The sequence below is a fragment of the Oncorhynchus gorbuscha genome, linkage group LG23 (assembly GCF_021184085.1).
Source record: "Oncorhynchus gorbuscha isolate QuinsamMale2020 ecotype Even-year linkage group LG23, OgorEven_v1.0, whole genome shotgun sequence".
Classification (NCBI taxonomy): Eukaryota; Metazoa; Chordata; class Actinopteri; order Salmoniformes; family Salmonidae; genus Oncorhynchus; species Oncorhynchus gorbuscha.
Window position 1 is genome coordinate 13,550,594 of NC_060195.1, and position 27,344 is coordinate 13,577,937.

At 48.8% G+C, this 27,344-nt stretch overlaps 1 protein-coding gene across 4 annotated transcripts in view; it reads left to right on the forward strand.

The window, feature by feature from the left end:
* Positions 1-27,344, forward strand: part of LOC124011498 — a 109,223-nt gene that overhangs the window by 67,165 nt on the left and 14,714 nt on the right. For 3 of the 4 annotated variants that reach the window (XR_006834590.1, XM_046324931.1, XM_046324930.1), the window contains exons 5-11: positions 159-248; positions 2,968-3,168; positions 3,735-3,914; positions 16,906-17,138; positions 17,918-18,047; positions 18,171-18,302; positions 25,244-25,487. Coding sequence is in view for 3 of the 4 variants with exons in the window: in XM_046324931.1 (XP_046180887.1) it covers positions 159-248; positions 2,968-3,168; positions 3,735-3,914; positions 16,906-17,138; positions 17,918-18,047; positions 18,171-18,302; positions 25,244-25,487 (1,210 nt within the window). In the remaining variant the exon portion in view is untranslated. The remainder of the gene's footprint in view (positions 1-158; positions 249-2,967; positions 3,169-3,734; positions 3,915-16,905; positions 17,139-17,917; positions 18,048-18,170; positions 18,303-25,243; positions 25,488-27,344) is intronic. The other variant, XM_046324932.1, reaches the window with a different exon arrangement.

Below are 27,344 nucleotides of genomic sequence, written 5' to 3' on the forward strand. Positions count from 1 at the left end.
CAAGGCTTTCTCCAGACTCCCCAATGGCCATCCCAACCCTGACAACTCCATGTCCAGGGGCTGAACCAATTTCTCCCCACCACCACTACCTCTCCATCCATTGAGTCAATCCAGGCATTGAGTGAACCGGTGTGTTTCTGTCATTCTCTCTCTCTAAGGTCGAACCCCACCCTCCTCAACCCCAAACAAAACAGCTTTTCTATATCAACCCCATAGCAACTCCTCGGTTCCAAAACACTACGTCTAAGGTGCGTTTCCCACGTCATCAATCAACCATCCAGCCATACTCCACCCACCGCCTCAGTCTGTCAACGCAACGTCTCCCAAACATTACCCAACCAATCAACCACCCAGCCATACTCCACCCACCACCCACCACCCACCGCCTCAGTCTGTCAACACAACGTCTCCCAAACATTACCCAACCAATCAACCACCCAGCCATACTCCACCCACCACCCACCGCCTCAGTCTGCCAACGCAACATCTCCCAAACATTACCCAACCAATCAACCACCCAGCCATACTCCACCCACCACCCACCGCCTCAGTCTGTCAACGCAACGTCTCCCAAACATTACCCAACCAATCAACCACCCAGCCATACTCCACCCACCACCCACCACCCACCGCCTCAGTCTGCCAACTCAACGTCGCCCAAACATTACCCAACCAATCAACCATCCAGCCATACTCCACCCACGCCTCAGTCTGTCAACGCAACGTCTCCCAAACATTACCCAACCAATCAACCACCCAGCCATACTCCACCCACCACCCACCACCCACCGCCTCAGTCTGCCAACTCAACGTCGCCCAAACATTACCCAACCAATCAACCATCCAGCCATACTCCACCCACCACCCACCACCCACCGCCTCAGTCTGCCAACTCAACGTCGCCCAAACATTACCCAACCAATCAACCATCCAGCCATACTCCACCCACCGCCTCAGTCTGTCAACGCAAAGTCTCATAAACATTACCCAACCAATCAACCATCCAGCCATACTCCACCCACCACCCACCACCCACCGCCTCAGTCTGCCAACGCAACGTCTCCCAAACATTACCCAACCAATCAACCATCCAGCCATACTCCACCCACCACCCACCACCCACCGCCTCAGTCTGCCAACTCAACGTCTCCCAAACATTACCCAACCAATCAACCAACGCACATCTAACGTTTCCAGAATCTGAGACACAAGATTGGGAATCATCTCAACAGGATATTTTGTAGAAAAGTTACAGCCTTCTCCTTTCTGTATTACTCCTTTTTTTATATATTACCATTTTTACTCTTTTTATAGTTTGTTTATAACTGAGTCTTCGTACCGCAGTCTTCTCCTCCACGATGCGTCCCAAATGTCACCCTTTTTACCTATATAGTGGTTGAAAGTAGTGCACTATAAAGGGAATATGGTACAATTTGGGAGCACCCTCTTCCACAGTAGCACAGTAGCACATTAGCACAGTAGCACATTAGCACATTAGCACAGTAGCACATTAGCACAGTAGCACATTAGCACAGTAGCACATTAGCACATTAGCACAGTAGCACATTAGCACAGTAGCACATTAGCACAGTAGCACAGTAGCACATTAGCACATTAGCACATGAGCACAGTAGCACATTAGCACAGTAGCACATTAGCACAGTAGCACAGCAGCACAGTAGCACAGTAGCACAGTAGCACCAGTTGTCTCCACCCGTCTCTCTGCTTGTTGTTGTGAAGCTGCATGGCGTTGTGTGTTTGGCATTACAACCGTCGCCTCTTAGATGTTCAGTAGGCACACAGTGTTTCATCATCAGGTGTTGGCTTGGCTACTGTACCAGGCATCTGATCCTCTCTAACCTACCTCTAACCTAACTCTAACCTACCTCTAACCTCTAACCTACCTCTAGCGTACCTCTAGCGTACCTCTAACCTAACTCTAACCTACCTCTAACCTAGCTCTAACCTCTAACCTACCTCTAACCTACCTCTAACCTACCTCTAACGTACCTCTAACCCTAACTCTAACCTACCTCTAACCTAGCTATAACCTAACTCTAACCTACCTCTAACCTCTAACCTACCTCTAACCTACCTCTAACCTCTAACCTACCTCTAACTTAACTCTAACCTACCTCTAACCTCTAACCTACCTCTAACCTACCTCTAACTTAACTCTAACCTAGCTCCAACCTAGCCTCTAACCTATAACTTAACTCTAACCTACCTACCTCTAACCTACCTCTAACCTAACTCTAACCTACCTCTAACCTAACTCTAACTCTACCTCAAGCTGAGCGGTGTGTTTTGGATGTAAGTGTGAGTGTGTCTACAGCTCAATGCTGGAACAAAGATCCCCTCTGTCTCTGTCCCTGTCCCTCTGTCTCTCTCTCTCTCTGTCCCTCTGTCTCTCTCTCTCTGTCCCTCTGTCTCTCTCTCTCTCTGTCCCTCTGTCTCTCTCTCTCTCTGTCTCTCTCTGTCCCTCTGTCCCTCGGTCTCTCTCTGTCTCTCTCTCTCTCTCTCTCTCTCTGTCTCTCTCTGTCCTTCTGTCCCTCTGTCTCTGTCTCTGTCTCTCTCTCTGTCCCTCTGTCTCTCTCTCTCTCTGTCTCTCTCTCTCTCTGTCTCTGTCCCTCTCTCTCTCTCTCTCTCCTCTGTCTCTCTCTCTCTCTGTCTCTCTCTCTCTCTGTCTCTCTCTGTCCCTCTGTCCCTCGGTCTCTCTCTCTCTCTGTCCCTCTGTCTCTCTCTCTCTCTGTCTCTCTCTGTCCCTCTGTCCCTCGGTCTACTCTCCTCTGAGCCCCAGAGCTGGCAACTACAACCTGAACCTGGAACAAGTGATTAAAAGATGTCTGGAAGAGGAAGAGATGAACTAAGGGATGTGATGTTTTCTGTGTTAAAGCCCTCTGATAGTAGTAGTATATAGTCATCATTTTATCTCCCATTCAGGAGTGTGTGTGTTGGTCTCCTCAGCTGTGGGTGAACCAGGAGGATGGGGTGGTGGAGCCTGTGGAGGGGACCAGTGAAATGGCTAACGGTCACCTGGATCCGACCAATGACTGCTTGTGCCTGGGCTCGCCGCTTCAGAACCGTGACCAGATGAGAGCCAACGTCATCAATGAGATTATGAGCACAGAGAGACACTACATCAAACACCTCAAGGACATCTGTGAGGTACACACACTTACAGTACATACGTGCACACGCATACATACACACACACCTACTCGCACACTTGGGAAAACGCATGCATGCACACACACACAATACACCACACACACACACACACACACACACACACACACACACACACACACACACACACACACACACACACACACACACACACACACACACACACACACACACACACACACACACACACACACACACACACACACACACACACACACACATGCAGGGGTACGTGAGCTCTCTTGGAACAGTAGTCTAACTGTGGTGAATTGATTATAGCAGTAGTCTAACTGTGGTGAATTGATTATAGCAGTAGTGTTTAAAACTAGACTCAATCTGCTTTCATGATTCTCTCCAGGGATATATGGGAGAGTACAGGAAAATATGTTGAAATGTGGGAACCCACACACCAGCACACACACACACACACACACACACACTCAGACACACACACACAAGCATGAGCACAGACACACACACACACACACACACACAATCCTTTGCTAATCCCCATCCTACTCTATGTATAATCATCTTTCTTCCAGGGCTACCTGCGTCAGTGTAGGAAGAGAGTAGACATGTTTAACGATGACCAGCTGAGGGTGATCTTTGGGAACATCGAGGACATCTACCGTTTCCAGATGGGCTTCGTTAGAGACCTGGAGAAACAATACAACAACGAGGAACCACACCTGTCTGAGATAGGACCCTGCTTTCTAGAACATGTAAGTTACTACCTAGATAGAACCCTGCTTTCTAGAACATGTAAGTTACTACCTAGATAGGACTCTGCTTTCTAGAACATGTAAGTTACTACCTAGATAGGACCCTGCTTTCTAGAACATGTAAGTTACTACCTAGATAGGACCCTGCTTTCTAGAACATGTAAGTTACTACCTAGATAGGACCCTGCTTTCTAGAACATGTAAGTTACTACCTAGACAGGACCCTGCTTTCTAGAACAGGTAAGTTACTACCTAGATAGGACCCTGCTTTCTAGAACATGTAAGTTACTACCTAGATAGGACCCTGCTTTCTAGAACATGTAAGTTACTACTTAGATAGGACTCTGCTTTATAGAACAGGTAAGTTACTACCTAGATGGGACCCTGCTCGCTTAATCCGGAAGCCAGTCGCACCAATGTGTCGGAAGAAACACCTTTCAACTGACGACCGAAGTCAGCCTGCAGGCGCCCGGTCCTCCACAAGGAGTCGCTAGAGCACGATGAGCCACGTAAAGCCCCCCGCTGTGCCACCCGGGAGGCCCCTATTTGAAACTTATTTTGTACATAATGTTGATGCTACTGTCTCTTTTGACCGAAAAGAGCTTCTGGATATCAGAACAGCGATTACTCACCTCAAACTGGATAAAGATATTTTATTTAATGAGTCTGACATGAAGAATATAATGTTGATCCCAGACAAGGCCGAAATCCCCATCATTCACATGAAGAAAATAAGGAAATGTAGGGGACACAGATCAGGGTGCCTGGTGAGAATTAGTCGGCGAGTGTGTAACCCGCCTCTACCATCCGTTCTATTGGCCAACGTACAATCACTGGAGAATAAACTGGATGAGCTCCATTAAAGACTATCCTACCAGCGGGACATTAAAAACTGTAACATCTCATGTTTCACCGAGTCGTGGCTGAACCACAACACATAATAAACAGTTGGCTGGGTTTTCCATGAATCAGCAGGACAGAACAGCTGTGTCTGGTAAGACGAGAAGTGGGAGTGTGTGTCAATGTCTAATATTAACGTAGTCTCAAGGTATTGCTCACCTGAGGTAGAGTACCTCATTATAAGCTGCAGACCACACTATCTACCAATCTATATTTTTCATAACCATCTATTTACCACCACAAACGGACTCTGACACTAAGATCGCACTCAACCAGCTGTATAAGGCCATAAACAAACAAGAAAATGCTCATCCAGAAGCGGCGCTCCTATTGGCCGGGGACTTTAATGCAGGTTAACTTAAATATGTTATACCTAATTTCTACCAGCATGTCACATGTGCAACCAGGGGGGAAAAAACTCTAGACCACCTTTACTCCACACACAGATACGTGTACATAGCTCTCCCTCGCCCTCCATTTGGAAAATTTGACCATAATTCTATCCTCCTGATTTCTGCTTACAAGCAAAAACTAAAGCAGGATATACCAGTGACTCGCTCAATACGGAAGTGGTCAGATGATGTGGATGCTACACTACAGGACTGTTTTGCTAGCACAGACTGGAACATGTTCTGGTATTCATCCAATGGCATTGAGGAGTATACCACCTCAGTCACCTGCTTCATCAATAAGTGCCTCGACGACGTCGTCCCCACAGTGGTCATACGTACATATCCCAACCAGAAGCCATGGATTACAGGCAACATCCGCTGAACACTAATTAAACACGCGTATAAGAAATCCTGGTATGCCCTCAGACGAACCATCAAACAGGAAAAGCGACAATACAGGGCAAAGATTGAATCCTACTACACCATCTCTGACGCTCGTGGGATGTGGCAGGGCTTGAAAACTATTATGGACGACAAAGAGAAACCCAGCCGCGAGCTGCCCAGTGACACAAGCCTACCAGACAAGCTAAATGCCTTTTATGCTCGCTTCAAGGCAAGCAACACTGAAGCATGCATGAGAGCAGCAGCTGTTCCAGATGACTGTGTGATCACGCTTTCCATAGCCGATGTGAGTAAGACCTTTAAACAGGTCAACATTCACCGCAGGGCCAGAAGGATAACCAGGACGTGTACTCAGAGCATGCACGGCCAACTTGCAAGTATCTTTACTGACATTTTCAACCTCTCCCTGACCGAGTCTGTAATACCTACATGTTTCAAGACCACCATAGTCCCTGTTCTCAGGAAAGTGAAGGTAACCTGCCTAAATGACTAGAGCCCCGTAACGCTCACGTCGGTAGTCATGAAGTTCTTTGAAAGGCTGGTCATGTCTCACATCAACACCATTATCTCTGAAACCCTAGACCCACTCCAATTTCCATACCACCCCAACAGATCCACAGATGATGCAAACTCAATCGCACTCCACACTGCACTTTCCCAACTGGACAAAAGTGTGAATTCTGTTCATTGACTGCAGCTCAGCGTTCAACACCATAGTGCCCACAAAACTCATCACTAAGCTACGGACCCTGGGACTAAACACCTCCCTCTGCAACTGGATCCTGGACTTCCTGACGAGCCGCTCCCAGCTGGTAAGGGTAGGCAACAACACATCTGCCATGTTGATCCTCAACACGGGGGCCCCTCCGGGTTTTAGTCCCCTCCTTTACTCCCTTTTCACCCCCGACTGCGTGGCCAAGCACAACTCCAACACCATCATTATGTTTGCTGGTGACACAATGGTGGTAGGCCTGATTACCGACAACAATGAGACAGCCTATAGGGAGGAGGCAGAGACCTGGCAGTGTGGTGCCAGGACAACAGCCTCTCCCTCAACGTGAGCAAGACATAGGAGGTGATTGTGGACTACAGGAAAAGGATGGCCGAACACACCCCCATTCACATCAACGGGGCTGTAGTGGAGCAGGTTGAGAGCTTCAAGGTCCTTGGTGTCCACATCACCAACAAAATAACATGGTCCAAGCACACCAAGAAAGTAATGAAGAGGGCACAACAACGCCTTTTCCCCCTCAGGAGACTGAAAAGATGTGGCATGGGTGCCCAGATCCACAAAAAAATTATACAGCTGCAACATCGAGAGCATCCTGACCTGTTGCATCACCGCCTGGTATGGCAACTGCTCGGCATCTGACCATAAGGCACTGCAGAGGGTAGTGCGTATGCCCCAGTACATCACTTGGGCCAAACGTCCTGACATCCATGACTTATATACTAGGCAGTGTCAGAGGAAGGCCCTAAAAATTGTCAAAGACTCCAGTTACCCAAGTCATAGACTGATCTCTTTGCTACCGCACGGCAAGTGGTACCGGAGCACCAAGTCTAGGTCCAAAAGATTCCTTAACAGCTTCCTTAACAGCCTCATGACGGAACACCCCCAGGTGGTAAGGGTAGGTAACAACACATCCGCCACACTGATCCTTAACACGGGGGCTCCTCAGGGGTGCATGCTCCGTCCCCTCCTGTACTCCCTGTTAACTCATGACTGCATGGCCAGGCACGACTCCAACACCATCATCAAGGTTGCCGATGACACAACAATGGTAGGCCTGATTACTGACAACAATGAGACAGCCTATAAGGAGGTCAGAGACCTGGCCGTGTGGTGCCAGGACAACAACATCTCCTTCAATGTGATCAAGACAAAGGAGATGATTTGGCTGGTATGGCAACTGCTCGGCCTCAGACCACAAGACACTACAGAGGGTACATCACTGGGGTCAAGCATCCTGCCATCCAGGACATCTATACCAGGCGGTGTCAGAGGAAGGGCCTAAAAATTGTCAAAGACTCCAGCCACCCTAGTCATGGACTGTCCTTTCTGCTACCACACGGCAAGCGGTACCGGAGCGCAAAGTCTAGGTCCAAGAGGCTTCTTACCATCTTCCAACCCCCAGCCATAAGACTCCTGAACAGCTAATCAAAGGGCTATCCAGACCCCTATTTTACGCTGCTGCTACTCTCTGTTTAGTATCTATGCATAGTCACTTTAACTCTTCCTACATGTACATATTACCTCCACTAACCTGTGTCCCCGCACATTGACTGTACCGGAACCCCCATATAGCCTCCACATTGACTCTGTACCAGTACCTCCTGTATATAGCCTCCACATTGACTCTGTACCGATACCCCCTGTATATAGCCTCCACATTGCCTTTGTACCAGTACCTACTGTATATAGCCTCCACACTGACTCTGTACCGGTACCCCCATATAGCCTCCACATTGACTCTGTACTGGTACCCCCATATAGCCTCCACATTGACTCTGTACCAGTACCTCCTGTATATAGCCTCCACATTGACTCTGTACCAGTACCTCCTGTATATAGCCTCCCCATTGACTCTGTACCAGTACCTCCTGTATATAGCCTCCACATTGACTCTGTACCAGTACCGCCTGTATATAGTCTCCACACTGACTCTGTACCGGTACCCCCTGTATATAGCCTCCACATTGACTCTGTACCGGTACCCCCTGTATATAGCCTCCACACTGACTCTGTACCAGTACCTCCTGTATATAGTCTCCACACTGACTCTGTACCGGTACCCCCATATAGCCTCCACATTGACTCTGTACCAGTACCTCCTGTATATAGCCTCCACATTGACTCTGTACCAGTACCTCCTGTATATAGCCTCCACATTGACTCTGTACCGGTACCCCCATATAGCCTCCACATTGACTCTGTACCGGTACCCCCTGTATATAGCCTCCACATTGACTCTGTACCAGTACCTCCTGTATATAGCCTCCACATTGACTCTGTACCGGTACCCCCATATAGCCTCCACATTGACTCTGTACCGGTACCACCATATAGCCTCCACATTGACTCTGTACCGGTACCCCCATATAGCCTCCACATTGACTCTGTACTGGTACCCCCCTGTATATAGCCTCCACATTGACTCTATACCGGTACCCCCATATAGCCTCCACATTGACTCTGTACCGGTACCCCCATATAGCCTCCACATTGACTCTGTACCAGTACCCCCTGTATAGAGCCTCCACATTGACTCTGTACCAGTACCTCCTGTATATAGCCTCCACATTGACTCTGTACCAGTACCTCCTGTATATAGCCTCCCCATTGACTCTGTACCAGTACCTCCTGTATATAGCCTCCCCATTGACTCTGTACCAGTACCTCCTGTATATAGCCTCCACATTGACTCTGTACCAGTACCGCCTGTATATAGTCTCCACACTGACTCTGTACCGGTACCCCCTGTATATAGCCTCCACATTGACTCTGTACCGGTACCCCCTGTATATAGCCTCCACACTGACTCTGTACCAGTACCTCCTGTATATAGTCTCCACACTGACTCTGTACCGGTACCCCCATATAGCCTCCACATTGACTCTGTACCAGTACCTCCTGTATATAGCCTCCACATTGACTCTGTACCAGTACCTCCTGTATATAGCCTCCACATTGACTCTGTACCGGTACCCCCATATAGCCTCCACATTGACTCTGTACCGGTACCCCCTGTATATAGCCTCCACATTGACTCTGTACCAGTACCTCCTGTATATAGCCTCCACATTGACTCTGTACCGGTACCCCCATATAGCCTCCACATTGACTCTGTACCGGTACCCCCATATAGCCTCCACATTGACTCTGTACCGGTACCCCCATATAGCCTCCACATTGACTCTGTACTGGTACCCCCCTGTATATAGCCTCCACATTGACTCTGTACCGGTACCCCCATATAGCCTCCACATTGACTCTGTACCGGTACCCCCATATAGCCTCCACATTGACTCTGTACCAGTACCCCCTGTATAGAGCCTCCACATTGACTCTGTACCGGAACCCCCATATAGCCTCCATATTGACTCTGTACTGGTACCCCCCTGTATATAGCCTCCACATTGACTCTGTACTGGTTCCCCCTGTATATAGCCTCCACATTGACTCTGTACCGGTACCCCCTGTATATAGCCTCCACATTGACTCTGTACCGGTACCCCCATATAGCCTCCACATTGACTCTGTACCGGTACACCCTGTATATAGCCTCCACATTGACTCTGTACCGGTACACCCTGTATATAGCCTCCACATTGACTCTGTACTGGTACTCCCTCTATATAGCCTCCACATTGACCCTGTACTGGTACACCCTGTATATAGCCTCCAAATTGACGCTGTACTGGTACACCCTGTATATAGCCTCCACATTGACTCTGTACTGGTACTCCCTGTATATAGCCTCCCCATTGACTCTGTACCAGTACCTCCTGTATATAGCCTCCACATTGACTCTGTACTGGTACTCCCTGTATATAGCCTCCCCATTGACTCTGTACCAGTACCTCCTGTATATAGCCTCCACATTGACTCTGTACCAGTACCTCCTGTATATAGCCTCCCCATTGACTCTGTACCAGTACCTCCTGTAAATAGCCTCCACATTGACTCTGTACCAGTACCGCCTGTATATAGTCTCCACACTGACTCTGTACCGGTACCCTCTGTATATAGCCTCCACATTGACTCTGTACCAGTACCGCCTGTATATAGTCTCCACACTGACTCTGTACCAGTACCTCCTGTATATAGCCTCCACATTGACTCTGTACCAGTACCTCCTGTATATAGCCTCCACATTGACTCTGTACCGGTACCCCCATATAGCCGCCACATTGACTCTGTACCGGTACCCCCATATAGCCTCCACATTGACCCTGTACCGGTACACCCTGTATATAGCCTCCACATTGACTCTGTACCGGTACACCCTGTATATAGCCTCCACATTGACTCTGTACTGGTACTCCCTGTATATAGCCTCCACATTGACTCTGTACCGTAACACCCTGTATATAGCCTCCACATTGACTCTGTACCGGTACACCCTGTATATAGCCTCCACATTGACTCTGTACTGGTACTCCCTGTATATAGCCTCCACATTGACTCTGTACCGGTACACCCTGTATATAGCCTCCACATTGACTCTGTACTGGTACTCCCTGTATATAGCCTCCACATTGACTCTGTACCGTAACACCCTGTATATAGCCTCCACATTGACTCTGTACCGTAACACCCTGTATATAGCCTCCACATTGACTCTGTACCGTAACACCCTGTATATAGCCTCCACATTGACTCTGTACCGTAACACCCTGTAAATAGCCTCCACATTGACTCTGTACCGTAACACCCTGTATATAGCCTCCACACTGACTCTGTACCGTAACACCCTGTATATAGCCTCCACATTGACTCTGTACCGTAACACCCTGTATATAGCCTCCACACTGACTGTACCGTAACACCCTGTATATAGCCTCCACATTGACTCTGTACCGTAACACCCTGTATATAGCCTCCACACTGACTCTGTACCGTAACACCCTGTATATAGCCTCCACATTGACTCTGTACCGTAACACCCTGTATATAGCCTCCACATTGACTCTGTACCATAACACCCTGTATATAGCCTCCACATTGACTCTGTACCGTAACACCCTGTATATAGCCTCCACATTGACTGTACCAGTACCTCCTGTATATAGCCTCACTATTGTTATTTTACTGCTGTTTATTATTTGTTACTTTTAGTTTCTATTTTTTACACAACACTTATTTTTCTTAAAACATCTTAACTGCATTGTTGTTTCAGGGCTTGTAAGTAAGCATTTCACTGTAAGGTCTACACTTGTTGTATTCAGCATTTCACTCTAAGGTCTACACTTGTTGTATTCAGCATTTCACTGTAAGGTCTACACTTGTTGTATTCAGCATTTCACTGTAAGGTGTACACTTGTTGTATTCAGCATTTCACTGTAAGGTTTACACTTGTTGTATTCAGCATTTCACTGTAAGGTCTACACTTGTTGTATTCAGCATTTCACTGTAAGGTCTACACTTGTTGTATTCAGCATTTCACTGTAAGGTCTACACTTGTTGTATTCAGCATTTCACTGTAAGGTGTACACTTGTTGTATTCAGCATTTCACTGTAAGGTTTACACTTGTTGTATTCAGCATTTCACTGTAAGGTCTACACTTGTTGTATTCAGCATTTCACTGTAAGGTATACTACACCTGTTGTATTCAGCATTTACTGTAAGGTCTACTACACTTGTTGTATTCAGCATTTCACTGTAAGGTATACTACACCTGTTGTATTCAGCATTTACTGTAAGGTCTACTACACCTGTTGTATTCAGCATTTCACTGTAAGGTCTACTACACCTGTTGTATTCGGCGCATGTGACAAATAACATTTGATTTGATTTGATTTGAAGATAGAGGCCTGCTGAACAACCATATGATACCTGCAGCAGGATTTATTGTTTCAAATCACAAATGAACCATCTCCCCATCTCATCATATCCTCATCTCCCCATCTCATCATCTCCCCATCTCATCATCTCCCCATCTCATCATCTCCCCATCTCCTCATCTCCTCATCTCCCCATCTCATCATCTCATCATCTCCCCATCTCCTCATCTCCTCATCTCCCCATCTCCTCATCTCCCCATCTCCTCATCTCCTCATCTCCCCATCTCATCATCTCCCCATCTCATCATCTCCCCATCTCCTCATCTCCTCATCTCCCCATCTCATCATCTCATCATCTCCCCATCTCCTCATCTCCCCATCTCATCATCTCCCCATCTCCTCATCTCCTCATCTCCCCATCTCCTCATCTCCTCATCTCCCCATCTCCCCATCTCATCATCTCCCCATCTCCTCATCTCCTCATCTCCCCATCTCCTCATCTCCTCATCTCCCCATCTCATCATCTCCCCATCTCATCATCTCCCCATCTCCTCATCTCCCCATCTCCTCACCTCCCCATCTCCTCACCTCCCCAACTCCTCATCTCCCCATCTCATCATCTCCTCATCTCCTCATCTCCCCATCTCCTCACCTCCCAATCTCATCATCTCCCCATCTCCTCACCTCCCCATCTCCTCATCTCCCCATCTCATCATCTCCTCATCTCCTCATCTCCCCATCTCCTCATCTCCCCATATCATCATCTCCTCATCTCCCCATCTCCTCATCTCCCCATCTCATCATCTCCTCATCTCCTCATCTCCCCATCTCCTCATCTCCCCATCTCCTCACCTCCCCATCTCCTCATCTCCCCATCTCCTCATCTCCCCATCTCATCATCTCCCCATCTCCTCATCTCCCCATATCCTCATCTCCCCATCTCCTCACCTCCCCATCTCCTCACCTCCCCATCTCCTCATCTCATCATCTCCTCATCTCCCCATATCCTCATCTCCCCATCTCCTCATCTCCCCATCTCCTCATCCTCCCCATCTCCTCATCTCCCCATCTCCTCATCTCCTCATCTCCCCATCTCCTCATCTCCCCCCTCCCCATCTCCTCATCTCCTCACCTCCCCATCTCCTCATCTCCCCACCTCCCCATCTCCTCATCTCCCCACCTCCTCATCTCCCCATATCCTCATCTCCCCATCTCCTCATCTCCCCACCTCCCCATCTCCTCATCTCCTCACCTCCCCATCTCCTCATCTCCCCACCTCCCCATCTCCTCATCTCCCCACCTCCTCATCTCCCCATATCCTCATCTCCCCATCTCCTCATCTCCTCACCTCCCCATCTCCTCATCTCCCCACCTCCCCATCTCCTCATCTCCCCACCTCCTCATCTCCCCATATCCTCATCTCCCCATCTCCTCATCTCATCATCTCTCAATCTCCTCATCTCCTCATCTCCCCATCTCCTCATCTCCTCATCTCCCCATCTCCTCATCTCCCCATCTCATCATCTCCCCATCTCATCATCTCCCCATCTCTCATCTCCTCATCTCCCCATCTCCTCATCTCCCCATCTCCTCATCTCCTCATCTCCCATCTCATCATCTCCCCATCTCCTCACCTCCCCATCTCCTCATCTCCCCATCTCATCATCTCCCCATCTCCTCATCTCCCCATCTCCTCATCTCCCCATCTCCTCATCTCCCCATCTCATCATCTCCCCATCTCCTCACCTCCCCATCTCCTCATCTCCCCATCTCATCATCTCCCCATCTCCTCATCTCCCCATCTCATCATCTCCCCATCTCCTCATCTCCCCATCTCATCATCTCCCCATCTCATCATCTCCCCATCCTCATCTCCTCATCTCCCCATCTCATCATCTCATCATCTCCCCATCTCTCATCTCCTCATCTCCCATCTCCTCATCTCCCCATCTCCTCATCTCCATCTCCCCATCTCATCATCTCCCCATCTCATCATCTCCCCATCTCTCATCTCCTCATCTCCCCATCTCATCATCTCATCATCTCCCCATCTCCTCATCTCCTCATCTCCCCATCTCATCATCTCCCCATCTCCTCATCTCCTCATCTCCCCATCTCCTCATCTCCTCATCTCCCCATCTCCCCATCTCATCATCTCCCCATCTCCTCATCTCCTCATCTCCCCATCTCCTCATCTCCTCATCTCCCCATCTCATCATCTCATCTCCTCATCTCCCCATCTCCTCACCTCCCCATCTCCTCACCTCCCCAACTCCTCATCTCCCCATCTCATTATCTCCTCATCTCCTCATCTCCTCATCTCCCCATCTCCTCATCCCCATCTCATCATCTCCCCATCTCCTCACCTCCCCATCTCCTCATCTCCTCATCTCCCCATCTCCTCATCTCCCCATCCCCATCTCCTCATCTCCTCACTCCCCATCTCCTCATCTCCCCACCTCCCCATCTCCTCATCTCCCCACCTCCTCATCTCCCCATCCTCATCTCCCCATCTCCTCATCTCCCCCACCTCATCTCCTCATCTCCTCATCCCCATCTCCTCATCTCCCCACCTCCCCATCTCCTCATCTCCCCATCCTCATCTCCCCATATCCTCATCTCCCCATCTCCTCATCTCCTCATCCCCATCTCCTCATCTCCCCACCTCCCCATATCCTCATCTCCCCATCTCATCTCCCCATATCCTCATCTCCCCATCTCCTCATCTCATCATCCTCAATCTCCTCATCTCCTCATCTCCCCATCTCCTCATCTCCTCATCTCCCCATCTCCTCATCTCCCCATCTCATCATCTCCCCATCTCATCATCTCCCCATCTCCTCATCTCCTCATCTCCCCATCTCCTCATCTCCCCATCTCCTCATCTCCTCATCTCCCCATCTCATCATCTCCCCATCTCCTCACCTCCCCATCTCCTCATCTCCCCATCTCATCATCCCCATCTCCTCATCTCCCCATCTCCTCATCTCCCCATCTCCTCATCTCCCCATCTCATCATCTCCCCATCTCCTCACCTCCCCATCTCCTCATCTCCCCATCTCATCATCTCCCATCTCCTCATCTCCCCATCTCATCATCTCCCCATCTCCTCATCTCCCCATCTCATCATCTCCCCATCTCATCATCTCCCCATCTCTCATCTCCTCATCTCCCATCTCCATCTCATCATCTCCCCATCTCCTCATCTCCTCATCTCCCCATCTCCTCATCTCCCCATCTCCTCATCTCCTCATCTCCCCATCTCATCATCTCCCCATCTCATCATCTCCCCATCTCCTCATCTCCTCATCTCCCCATCTCATCATCTCATCATCCCCCATCTCCTCATCTCCTCATCTCCCCATCTCATCATCTCCCCTCCTCATCTCCTCATCTCCCCATCTCCTCATCTCCTCATCTCCCCATCTCCCCATCTCATCATCTCCCCATCTCCTCATCTCCTCATCTCCCCATCTCCTCATCTCCTCATCTCCCCATCTCATCATCTCCCCATCTCCTCATCTCCCCATCTCCTCACCTCCCCATCTCCTCACCTCCCCAACTCCTCATCTCCCCATCTCATTATCTCCTCATCTCCTCATCTCCTCATCTCCCCATCTCCTCACCTCCCCATCTCATCATCTCCCCATCTCCTCATCTCCTCATCTCCTCATCTCCCCATCTCATCATCTCCTCATCTCCTCATCTCCCCATCTCCTCATCTCCCCATATCATCATCCCCATCTCCTCATCTCCCCATCTCCTCATCTCCCCATCTCATCATCTCCTCATCTCCTCATCTCCCCATCTCCTCATCTCCCCATTTCCTCACCTCCCCATCTCCTCATCTCCCCATCTCCTCATCTCCCCATCTCATCATCTCCCCTCCTCATCTCCCCATATCCTCATCTCCCCATCTCCTCACCTCCCCATCTCCTCACCTCCCCATCTCCTCATCTCATCATCTCCTCATCTCCCCATATCCTCATCTCCCCATCTCCTCATCTCCCCATCTCCTCACCTCCCCATCTCCTCATCTCCCCATCTCCTCATCTCCTCATCTCCCCATCTCCTCATCTCCCCACCTCCCCATCTCCTCATCTCCCCATCTCCTCATCTCCCCACCTCCCCATCTCCTCATCTCCCCACCTCCTCATCTCCCCATATCCTCATCTCCCCATCTCCTCATCTCCCCACCTCCCCATATCCTCATCTCCTCACCTCCCCATCTCCTCATCTCCCCACCTCCCCATCTCCTCATCTCCCCACCTCCTCATCTCCCCATATCCCCATCTCCTCATCTCCTCATCTCCCCACCTCCTCATCTCCCCATATCCTCATCTCCCCATCTCCTCATCTCCCCATCTCCTCATCTCCCCATATCCTCATCTCCCCATCTCCCCATCTCCTCACCTCCCCATCTCCTCATCTCATCATCTCCTCATCTCCCCATATCCTCATCTCCCCATCTCCTCATCTCCCCATCTCCTCACCTCCCCATCTCCTCACCTCCCCATCTCCTCATCTCCCCATCTCCTCATCTCCTCATCTCCCCATCTCCTCATCTCCCCACCTCCCCATCTCCTCATCTCCTCACCTCCCCATCTCCTCATCTCCTCACCTCCCCATCTCCTCATCTCCCCATCTCCTCATCTCCTCATCTCCTCATCTCCCCATCTCATCATCTCCCCATCTCCCCACCTCCCCATCTCCTCATCTCCCCATCTCCTCATCTCCTCATCTCCTCATCTCCCCATCTCCCCATCTCCTCCATTGTTGTTGTGTCCCACAGCAAGACGGCTTCTGGATCTACTCTGAGTACTGTAACAACCACCTGGACGCCTGCATGGAGCTGTCCAAGCTGATGAGAGACGGGAGGTACCAGCACTTCTTCGAGGCCTGTCGTCTGCTGCAGCAGATGATCGACATCGCTATCGACGGCTTCCTCCTCACACCCGTACAGAAGATCTGCAAATACCCCCTGCAGCTGGCTGAGCTGCTCAAATACACTGCACAGGAGCACAGGTAGGATTATAGACACACACACACACAAAGTCAGTCATTCAGCTGTGTTTGTCTCATCCGGCTCCAGGTCATTCACAAATCTCACTCTCACAGCCAGACAGGGGCAGGAGCCAACACTCTTAACTCTATCTGCCAGATATCTGTCTCTCTGTCTGCCTCTAAGTCTGTCTCTCTCCCTGTCTCCCTGTCTCCCTGTCTCCCTGTCTCCCTGTCTCCCTGTCTGTCTGTCTGTCTGTCTGTCTGTCTGTCTGTCTGTCTGTCTGTCTGTCTGTCTGTCTGTCTGTCTGTCTGTCTGTCTGTCTGTCTGTCTGTCTGTCTGTCTGTCTGTCTGTCTGTCTGTCTGTCTGTCTGTCTGTCTGTCTGTCTGTCTGTCTGTCTGTCTGTCTGTCTCAGTCTGTGAAGAGTGTGTGAAAGTGTAGTGTGTCGTGTGTGTGCAAGATGGAGGATAGGCCTGATAGACACAAAACACACACACACACACTTACTAACACACACTGATCTGGCACACACAAACCTGTAGCAATAGCGACTGCGTTAAGGTATGATTCATCCCCCTGAAATTACCTGTGTAATTACCTGTGTTCTGTCTCCATAGCGACTATTACTATGTGGTGGTTGTAATGTGTCTTCTGTCTCCATAGTGACTATCGCTACGTGGTGGTTGTAATGTGTGTTCTGTCTCCATAGTGACTATCGCTACGTGGTGGTTGTAATGTGTGTTCTGTCTCCATAGTGACTATCGCTAGGTGGTGGTTGTAATGTGTGTTCTGTTTCCATAGTGACTATCGCTATGTGGCGGCTGCGCTGGCAGTGATGCGTAACGTCACTCAGCAGATCAACGAGAGGAAGAGGAGGCTGGAGAACATTGACAAGATCGCCCAATGGCAGGCCTCCGTCCTGGACTGGGAGGTACATACTGTACACCACTCGGAATTAACCGACCCTCAACCGAGTGTGTGTGTGTGTTTACAACGAGCGTCTTTAGGTCCTTGAATAGTGCTAAATAAAGACATGTATTATTATGGTCCCCAGGGTGATGACATCCTGGGCCGGAGCTCGGAGTTGATCTATACAGGGGAAATGTCTTGGATCTACCAGCCCTATGGACGCAGTCAGCAACGTGTCTTCTTCCTCTTTGATCACCAGCTGGTCCTCTGTAAGAAGGTATGAAACCTCCCCTCTCTGTCCTGAAACCTCCCCTCTCTGTCCTGCTCCAAACCAGTTCAGGTATATATATAAGGTATGAAACCTCCCCTCTCTGTCCTGCTCCAAACCAGTTCAGGTATATATATAAGGTATGAAACCTCCCCTCTCTGTCCTGCTCCAAACCAGTTCAGGTATATATATAAGGTATGAAACCTCTCCTCTCTGTCCTGCTCCAAACCAGTTCAGGTATATATATAAGGTATGAAACCTCCCCTCTCTGTCCTGCTCCAAACCAGTTCAGGTATATATAGAAGGTATGAAACCTCCCCTCTCTGTCCTGAAACCTCCCCTCTCTGTCCTGAAACCTCCCCTCTCTGTCCTGCTCCAAACCAGTTCAGGTATATATAGAAGGTATGAAACCTCCCCTCTCTGTCCTGAAACCTCCCCTCTCTGTCCTGAAACCTCCCCTCTCTGTCCTGCTCCAAACCAGTTCAGGTATATATAGAAGGTATGAAACCTCCCCTCTCTGTCCTGAAACCTCCCCTCTCTGTCCTGAAACCTCCCCTCTCTGGCCAAACACACACACACACACACACACACACACACACACACACACACACACACACACACACACACACACACACACACACACACACACACACACACACACACACACACACACACACACACACACACACACTGCTCGGGGATGTCTGCGGGACATGTTTAATTATGAATCATCTCTGTTCTTGAGTTTCTTATTCACAATGTGCAACACAACATGTGTAATGGCTGCCCTCAGGGCGTGTTGGTGGCCTGTTGCATGCTCCTCTCTCTCTCTTCCATTCTTCCTTCCTCCTCTCATCCTCTCCTCCTCTCATCCTCTCCTCCTCTCCTTCTCTTCTCCTCTCCTCCTCTCCTCTTCTCCTTCTCTCATCCTCCCCTCCTTCTCTCCTCCTTTCCTCCTCTCCTCCTCTCCTCTCATCCTCTCATCCTCCCCTCATCTTCTCATCCTCTCCTCCCCTCCTCCTCTCCTTCTCTCCTCCTCTCCTCCCCTCCTCCTCTCCTCTCATCCAATCTCCATCTCTCATCCTCTCCTCCTCTCCTCTTCTCATCCTCTCCTCCCCTCCTCTCATCTTCTCTTTCTCTCATCCTCTCCTCCCCTCCTCCCATCCTCTCCTCCTCTCATCCTCTCCTCCCCTCCTCTCATCCTCTCCTTCTCTCCTCCTCTCCTCCCCCTCCTCCTCAAATCTCCTCCTCTCCTCTCATCCTCTCATCCTTAACAGTACGTGGAGACCAGACATATCTGATCTCAACAGGCTAATTTACTGAATCATGCTGGGACATGGATTTTCTCTATTTTAAATACACTATATACACATGTAAACTCAGCAAAAAAAAATATGTTCTCTCATTGTCAACTGCATTTATTTTCAGCAAACTTCACGTGTAAATATTTGTATGAACATAACGAGATTCAACTACTGAGACATAAACTGAACAAGTTCCACAGACATGTGACTAACAGAAATGGAATAATGTGTTCCTGAACAAAGGCGGGGGTCAAAATCAAAAGTAACAGTCAGTATGTGGTGTGGCCACCAGCTGCATTAAGTACTGCAGTGCATCTCCTCCTCATGGACTGCACCAGATTTGCCCGTTCTTGCTGTGAGATGTTACTCCACTCTTCCACCAAAGCACTTGCAAGTTCCCAGACATTTCTGGGGGGAATGGTCCTAGCCTTCACCCTCCAATCCAACAGGTCCCAGACGTGCTCAATGGGATTGAGATCCGGGCTCTTCGCTGGCCATGGCAGAACACTTACATTCCTGTCTTGCAGGAAATCACACACAGAATGAGCAGTATGGCTGGTGGCATTATCATTCTGGAGGGTCATGTCAGGATGAGCCTGCAGGAAGGGTACCACATGAGGGAGGAGGGTGTCTTCCCTGTAATGCACAGAGTTGAGATTGCCTGCAATGACAACAAGCTCAGTGATGTTGTGACACACTGCCTCAGACCAGAGAACAGGCCTCAGTGTAACGCTCATTCCTTATACGATAAACGCGAATCCAACCATCACACCCGGTGAGACAAAACCGCGACTCATCAGCAAAGAAAACTTTTCGCCAGTCCTGTTTGGTCCAGCGACGGTGGGTTTGTGGCCATAGGCGACGTTGTTGCCGGTGATGTCTGGTGAGGACCTGCCTTACAACAGACCTATAAGCCTTCAGTCCAGCCTCTCTCAGCCTATTGTGGACAGTCTGAGCACTGATGGAGGGATTGTGTGTTCCTGGTGTAACTCGGGCAGTTGTTGTTGCCATCCTGTGCCTGTCCCGCAGGTGTGATGTTCGGATGTACCGATCCTGTGCAGGTGTTGTTACACGTGGTCTGCCACTGCGAGGATGATCAGCTGTCCATCCTGTCTCCCTGTAGCGCTGTCTTAGGCGTCTCACAGTACGAACATTGCAATTTATTGCCCTGGCCACATCTGCAGTCCTCATGCCTCCTTGCAGCATGCCTAAGGCACGTTCATGCAGATGAGCAGGGACCCTGGGCATCTTTATTTTTTGTGTTTTTCAGAGTCAGTAGAAAGGCCTCTTTAGTGTCCTAAGTTTTCATAACTGTGACCTTAACTCTCTGTCATAACGACCATTCCACAGATGCATGTTCATTAATTGTTTATGGTTAGTTGAACAAGCACGGGAAACAGTGTTAAAACACTTGACAATGACGATCTGTGAAATTATTTGGATTTTTATTAATTATCTTTGAAAGACAGGGTCCTGAAAAAGGGACATTTCTTTTTTTGTTGAGTTTATGTAGACACCCCTTCAAAATAGTAGATTTGTCTATTTCAGCCACACCCGTTGCTGACAAGTGTATAAAACCGAGCACACAGCTATGTAATCTCCATAGACAAACATTGGTTGTAGAACGACTGAAGAGCTCAGTGACTTTCAACGTGGCACCGTCAGAGGATGCACCTTTCCAACAATTCAGTTTGTCAAATTTCTGCCCTACTAGAGCTGCCCTGGTCAACTGTAAGTGCTGTTATTGTGAAGTGAAAACTTCTAGGAGCAACAACGGCTCGGCTGGGAAGTGGGTAGGCCACACAAACTCACAGAACGGGTCCACCGAGCGCGGAAGCTCGTAGCGTGTGAAAATCATCTGTCCTTTCGTCTGTTGCAACTCTCACTACCGAGTTACAAACTGCCTCCGGAAGCAACATCAGTACAAGAACTGTCTGTCGGGAGCTTCATGAAATGGGTTTCCATGGCAGAGCAGCCGCACACAAGTCAAAGATCACCCTGTGCAATGCCAAGCCTCGGCTGGAGTGGTGTAAAGCTCGCCGCCATTGGACTCTGGAGCAGTGGAAACACATTCTCTGGAGTTATAAATTACGCTTCACCATCTGTCAGTTTGACTGACGAATCTGGGTTTGGCAGATGCCAGGAAAACGCTACCTGCCTGAATGCTTAGTGCCAACTGTACATTTTGGTGGAGGAGGACAAATGTTCTGGGGCTGTTTTTCATGGTTCGGACTAGGCCCGTTAGTTCCAGTGAAGTGAAATCTTAATGCTACAGAATACAAGGACATTCTAGAAGATTCTGTGCTTCCAACCTTGTGGCAACAGTTTGGGGCAGGCCCTTTCCTGTTTCAGCATGACAATGCCCCCGTGCACAAAGCGATGTCCATACAGAAATAGTTTGTCGAGATCGGTGTGGAAGAACTTGACTGGCCTGCACAGAGCCCTGACCTCAAACCCATCAAACACCCTTGGGATGAATTGGAAAGCCGACCGCAAGCCAGGCCTAATCGCCCAACATCAGTACCCAACCTCACTAATGCTCTTGTGGCTGAGTGGCAGCAAGTCCCCGCAGCAATGCTCCAACATCTAGTGGAAAGTCTTCCCAGAAGAGTGGGGGCTGTTATTGCAGCACTATTCCAACATCTAGTGGAAAGCCTTCCCAGAAGAGTGGGGGCTGTTATAGCAGCAATGTTCCAACATCTAGTGGAAAGCCTTCCCAGAAGAGTGGAGGCTGTTGTCGAAGCAAAAGGGTACCAACTCCATATTAATGAGATGTTTGACAAGCAGGTGTCCACATACTTTTAGTAATGTTGTGTATTGGTCTTTCCTCTCTTATCCATATCATCATTAAGAGTAGTTCAGTCCCACTGTCCAATACACAGCCCAGTACAGAGCCCAGTACACAGCCCAGACAGAGCCCAGTACACAGCCCAGTACACAGCCCAGTACAGACTCCAGTACACAGCCCAGTACACAGCCCAGTACACAGTCCAGTACACAGCCCAGTACACAGTCCAGCATACAGCCCAATACACAGCCCAGTACACAGCCCAGTACACAGTGAACTCTGTCTGTTCTAAACAGGCTGGGCTACCAGACTAACTCTCTGTCTGTTCTAAACAGGCTGGACTACCAGACTACCTCTCTGTCTGTCCTAAAACAGGCTGGACTACCTGACTACCTCTCTGTCTGGCTTCAACAGGAGAGACTACCAGACTACCTCTCTCTCTGTCCTAAACAGGCTGGACTACCAGACTAACTCTCTGTCTGTCCTTAACAGGCTGGGCTACCAGACTAACTCTCTGTCTGTCCTAAACAGGCTGGGCTACCAGACTAACTCTCTGTCTGTTCTAAATAGGCTGGACTACCAGACTAACTCTCTGTCTGTCCTAAACAGGCTGGGCTACCAGACTACCTCTCTGTCTGTCCTTAACAGGCTGGACTACCAGACTAACTCTCTGTCTGTCCTTAACAGGCTGGACTACCAGACTACCTCTCTGTCTGTCCTTAACAGGCTGGACTACCAGACTACCTCTCTGTCTGTCCTAAACAGGCTGGACTACCAGACTACCTCTCTGTCTGTCCTAAACAGGCTGGACTACCAGACTACCTCTCTGTCTGTCCTAAACAGGCTGGGCTACCAGACTACCTCTCTGTCTGTCCTAAACAGGCTGGGCTACCAGACTACCTCTCTGTCTGTCCTAGACAGGCTGGACTACCAGACTACCTCTCTGTCTGTCCTAAACAGGCTAGACTACCAGACTAACTCTCTGTCTGTCCTAAAACAGGCTGGACTACCTGACTACCTCTCTGTCTGTCCTAAACAGGCTGGGCTACCAGACTAACTCTCTGTCTGTCCTAAACAGGCTGGACTACCTGACTACCTCTCTATCTGTCTTCAACAGGAGGGACTACCAGACTACCTCTCTGTCTGTCCTAAACAGGCTGGACTACCAAACTACCTCTCTGTCTGTCCTAAACAGGCTGGGCTACCAGACTACCTCTCTGTCTGTCCTAAACAGGCTGGACTACCTGACTACCTCTCTATCTGTCTTCAACAGGAGGGACTACCAGACTACCTCTCTGTCTGTCCTAAACAGGCTGGACTACCAGACTACCTCTCTGTCTGTCCTAAACAGGCTGGACTACCAGACTACCTCTCTGTCTGTCCTAAACAGGCTGGACTACCAGACTAACTCTCTGTCTGTCCTAAAACAGGCTGGACTACCTGACTACATCTCTGTCTGTCCTAAACAGGCTGGGCTACCAGACTAACTCTCTGTCTGTCCTAAACAGGCTGGACTACCAGACTACCTCTCTGTCTGTCCTAAACAGGCTGGACTACCAGACTACCTCTCTGTCTGTGCTAAACAGGCTGGGCTACCAGACTAACTCTCTGTCTGTCCTAAACAGGCTGGACTACCAGACTACCTCTCTGTCTGTGCTAAACAGGCTGGGCTACCAGACTAACTCTCTGTCTGTCCTAAAACAGGCTGGACTACCAGACTACCTCTCTGTCTGTCTTCAACAGGAGGGACTACCAGACTACCTCTCTGTCTGTCCTAAACAGGCTGGGCTACCAGACTACCTCTCTGTCTGTCCTAAACAGGCTGGACTACCAGACTATCTCTCTGTCTGTCTTCAACAGGAGGGACTACCAGACTACCTCTCTGTCTGTCCTAAACAGGCTGGGCTACCAGACTACCTCTCTGTCTGTCCTAAACAGGCTGGACTACCAGACTACCTCTCTGTCTGTCCTAAACAGGCTGGACTACCAGACTACCTCTCTGTCTGTCCTAAACAGGTTGGACTACCAGACATGATCTTTATATAATGTTGAAGATATTTTAGGATGATCCCTGTAGTCTTAATGCTTTAATAAGTGCAGTATTGTTCCCATCTCTGTGTCATTGTGTTGAATGCCCACTGGTATAAGAAGTCTGTAGTTCACAGCTGTACATATCTCTGTTGCTTAATGATTTATGGAGCTTGAGGTTTGTGAGCTAGCTTTAAACCAGGGCATTAGTTTTGAGAGGAGACAGGTTTGCTGTTGAGGACAGAAGAAAAAAAGAGAGAGAGAGAGAGAGAGAGAGAGAGAGAGAGAGGAGAGAGGGAGGGAGGGAGGGAGGGAGGGAGGGAGGGAGGGAGGGAGGGAGGGAGGGAGGGAGGGAGAGAGAGAGAGAGAGAGAGAGAGAGAGAGAGAGAGAGAGAGAGAGAGAGAGAGAGAGAGAGAGAGAGAGAGAGAGAGAGAGAGAGAGAGAGAGAGAGAGAGAGAGAGAGAGGGAGGGAGGGAGGAGAGGAGGGAGGGAGGGAGAGGGAGGAGAGGAGGGAGGGAGGGAGGGAGGGAGGGAGGGAGGGAGGGAGGGAGGGAGGGAGGGAGAGGGAGGGAGGGAAGATGTGTGACAGATGGAGAGTGTTGCATAAGAGAATAATATGGGGAAACGCCTGCAGGCTACAACCTCTCAAAGACCCAACACACACGTTACACACACGTTACACACACGGTGTGACACCGCCTCTCTCTCTAGGACCTGATTCATAGGGACATCCTATATTATAAGGGCCTAACAACCCCTCTCTCCTCTAGGATCTGATTTGTAGGGACATCCTGTACTATAAGGGCCTAACAACCTCTCTCTCCTCTAGGATCTGATTCGTAGGGACATCCTGTACTATAAGGGCCGTATCGACATGGACCGCTATGACGTGCGGGACGCCATCGACGGACGCGATGACGACTTCAACGTGAGCGTGAAGAACGCGTTCAAATTGCACAACAAAGACAGCGAGGAGCTCCACATCTTCCTGTCCAAGAAACAGGAGGAGAAGATGCGATGGCTCCGGGCTTTCCACGAGGAGAGGAAGATGGTGCAGGAGGATGAGAAAATCGGTTAGACACACACACACATTCTTACACACTTACAGACACACACACACACATTCTTACACATTCTTACACACTTACAGACACACACACGCATTCTTACACATTCTTACACACTTACAGACACACACACACACACATTCTTACACATTCTTACACACTTACAGACACACACACACATTCTTACATATTCTTACACACTTACAGACACACACACACTCACACACACACATTCTTACACATTCTTACACACTTACAGACACACACACATTCTTACACATTCTTACACACTTACAGACACACACACTCACACACACACATTCTTACACACTTACAGACACACACATACATTCTTACACATTCTTACACACTTACAGAAACACACACTCACACACATGCATCCTTACACACTTATAGACACACACACATTCTTACACATTCTTACACACTTACAGACACACACACACATTCTTACACACTTACAGACACACACACACACATTCTTACACATTCTTACACACTTACAGACACACACACACATTCTTACACATTCTTACACACTTACAGACACACACACACTCACACACACACATTCTTACACATTCTTACACACTTACAGACACACTCACACACACACATTCTTACACATTCTTACACACTTACAGACACACACACACACACACATTCTTACACATTCTTACACACTTACAGACACACACACACATTCTTACACATTCTTACACACTTACAGACACACACACACTCACACACACACACATTCTTACACATTCTTACACACTTACAGACACACACACATTCTTACACACTTACAGACACACACACTCACACGCACACATTCTTACACACTTACAGACACACACACACATTCTTACACATTCTTACACACTTACAGAAACACACACTCACACACATGCATTCTTACACACTTATAGACACACACACATTCTTACACATTCTTACACACTTACAGACACACACACACATTCTTACACATTCTTACACACTTACAGACACACACACACTCACACACACAGATTCTTACACATTCTTACACACTTACAGACACACACACACTCACACACACACATTCTTACACATTCTTACACACTTACAGACACACACACATTCTTACACATTCTTACACACTTACAGACACACACACACTCACACACACACATTCTTACACACTTACAGACACACACACACATTCTTACACATTCTTACACACTTACAGACACACACACTCACACACACACATTCTTACACACTTACAGACACTGACTCACTCACACACACACATTCTTACACACTTACAGACAGACACACACTCACACACAAACATTCTTACACACTTACAGACACACACATACACATTGTTACACATTCTTACACACTTACAGACACACACACACATTCTTACACACTTACAGACACACACACTCACACACAAACATTCTTACACACTTACAGACACACACACATTGTTACACATTGTTACACACTTACAGACACACACACACATTCTTACACATTCTTACACACTTACAGACACACACACTCACACACACACACATTCTTACACACTTACAGACACTCACTCACTCACACACACACATTCTTACACACTTACAGACACACACACACTCACACATACACATTCTTACACATTCTTACACACTTACAGACACACACACACATTCTTACACATTCTTACACACTTACAGACACACACACACTCACACACACATTCTTATACATTCTTACACACGTACAGACACACACACACTCACACACACACATTCTTACACATTCTTACACACTTACAGACACACACACACTCAC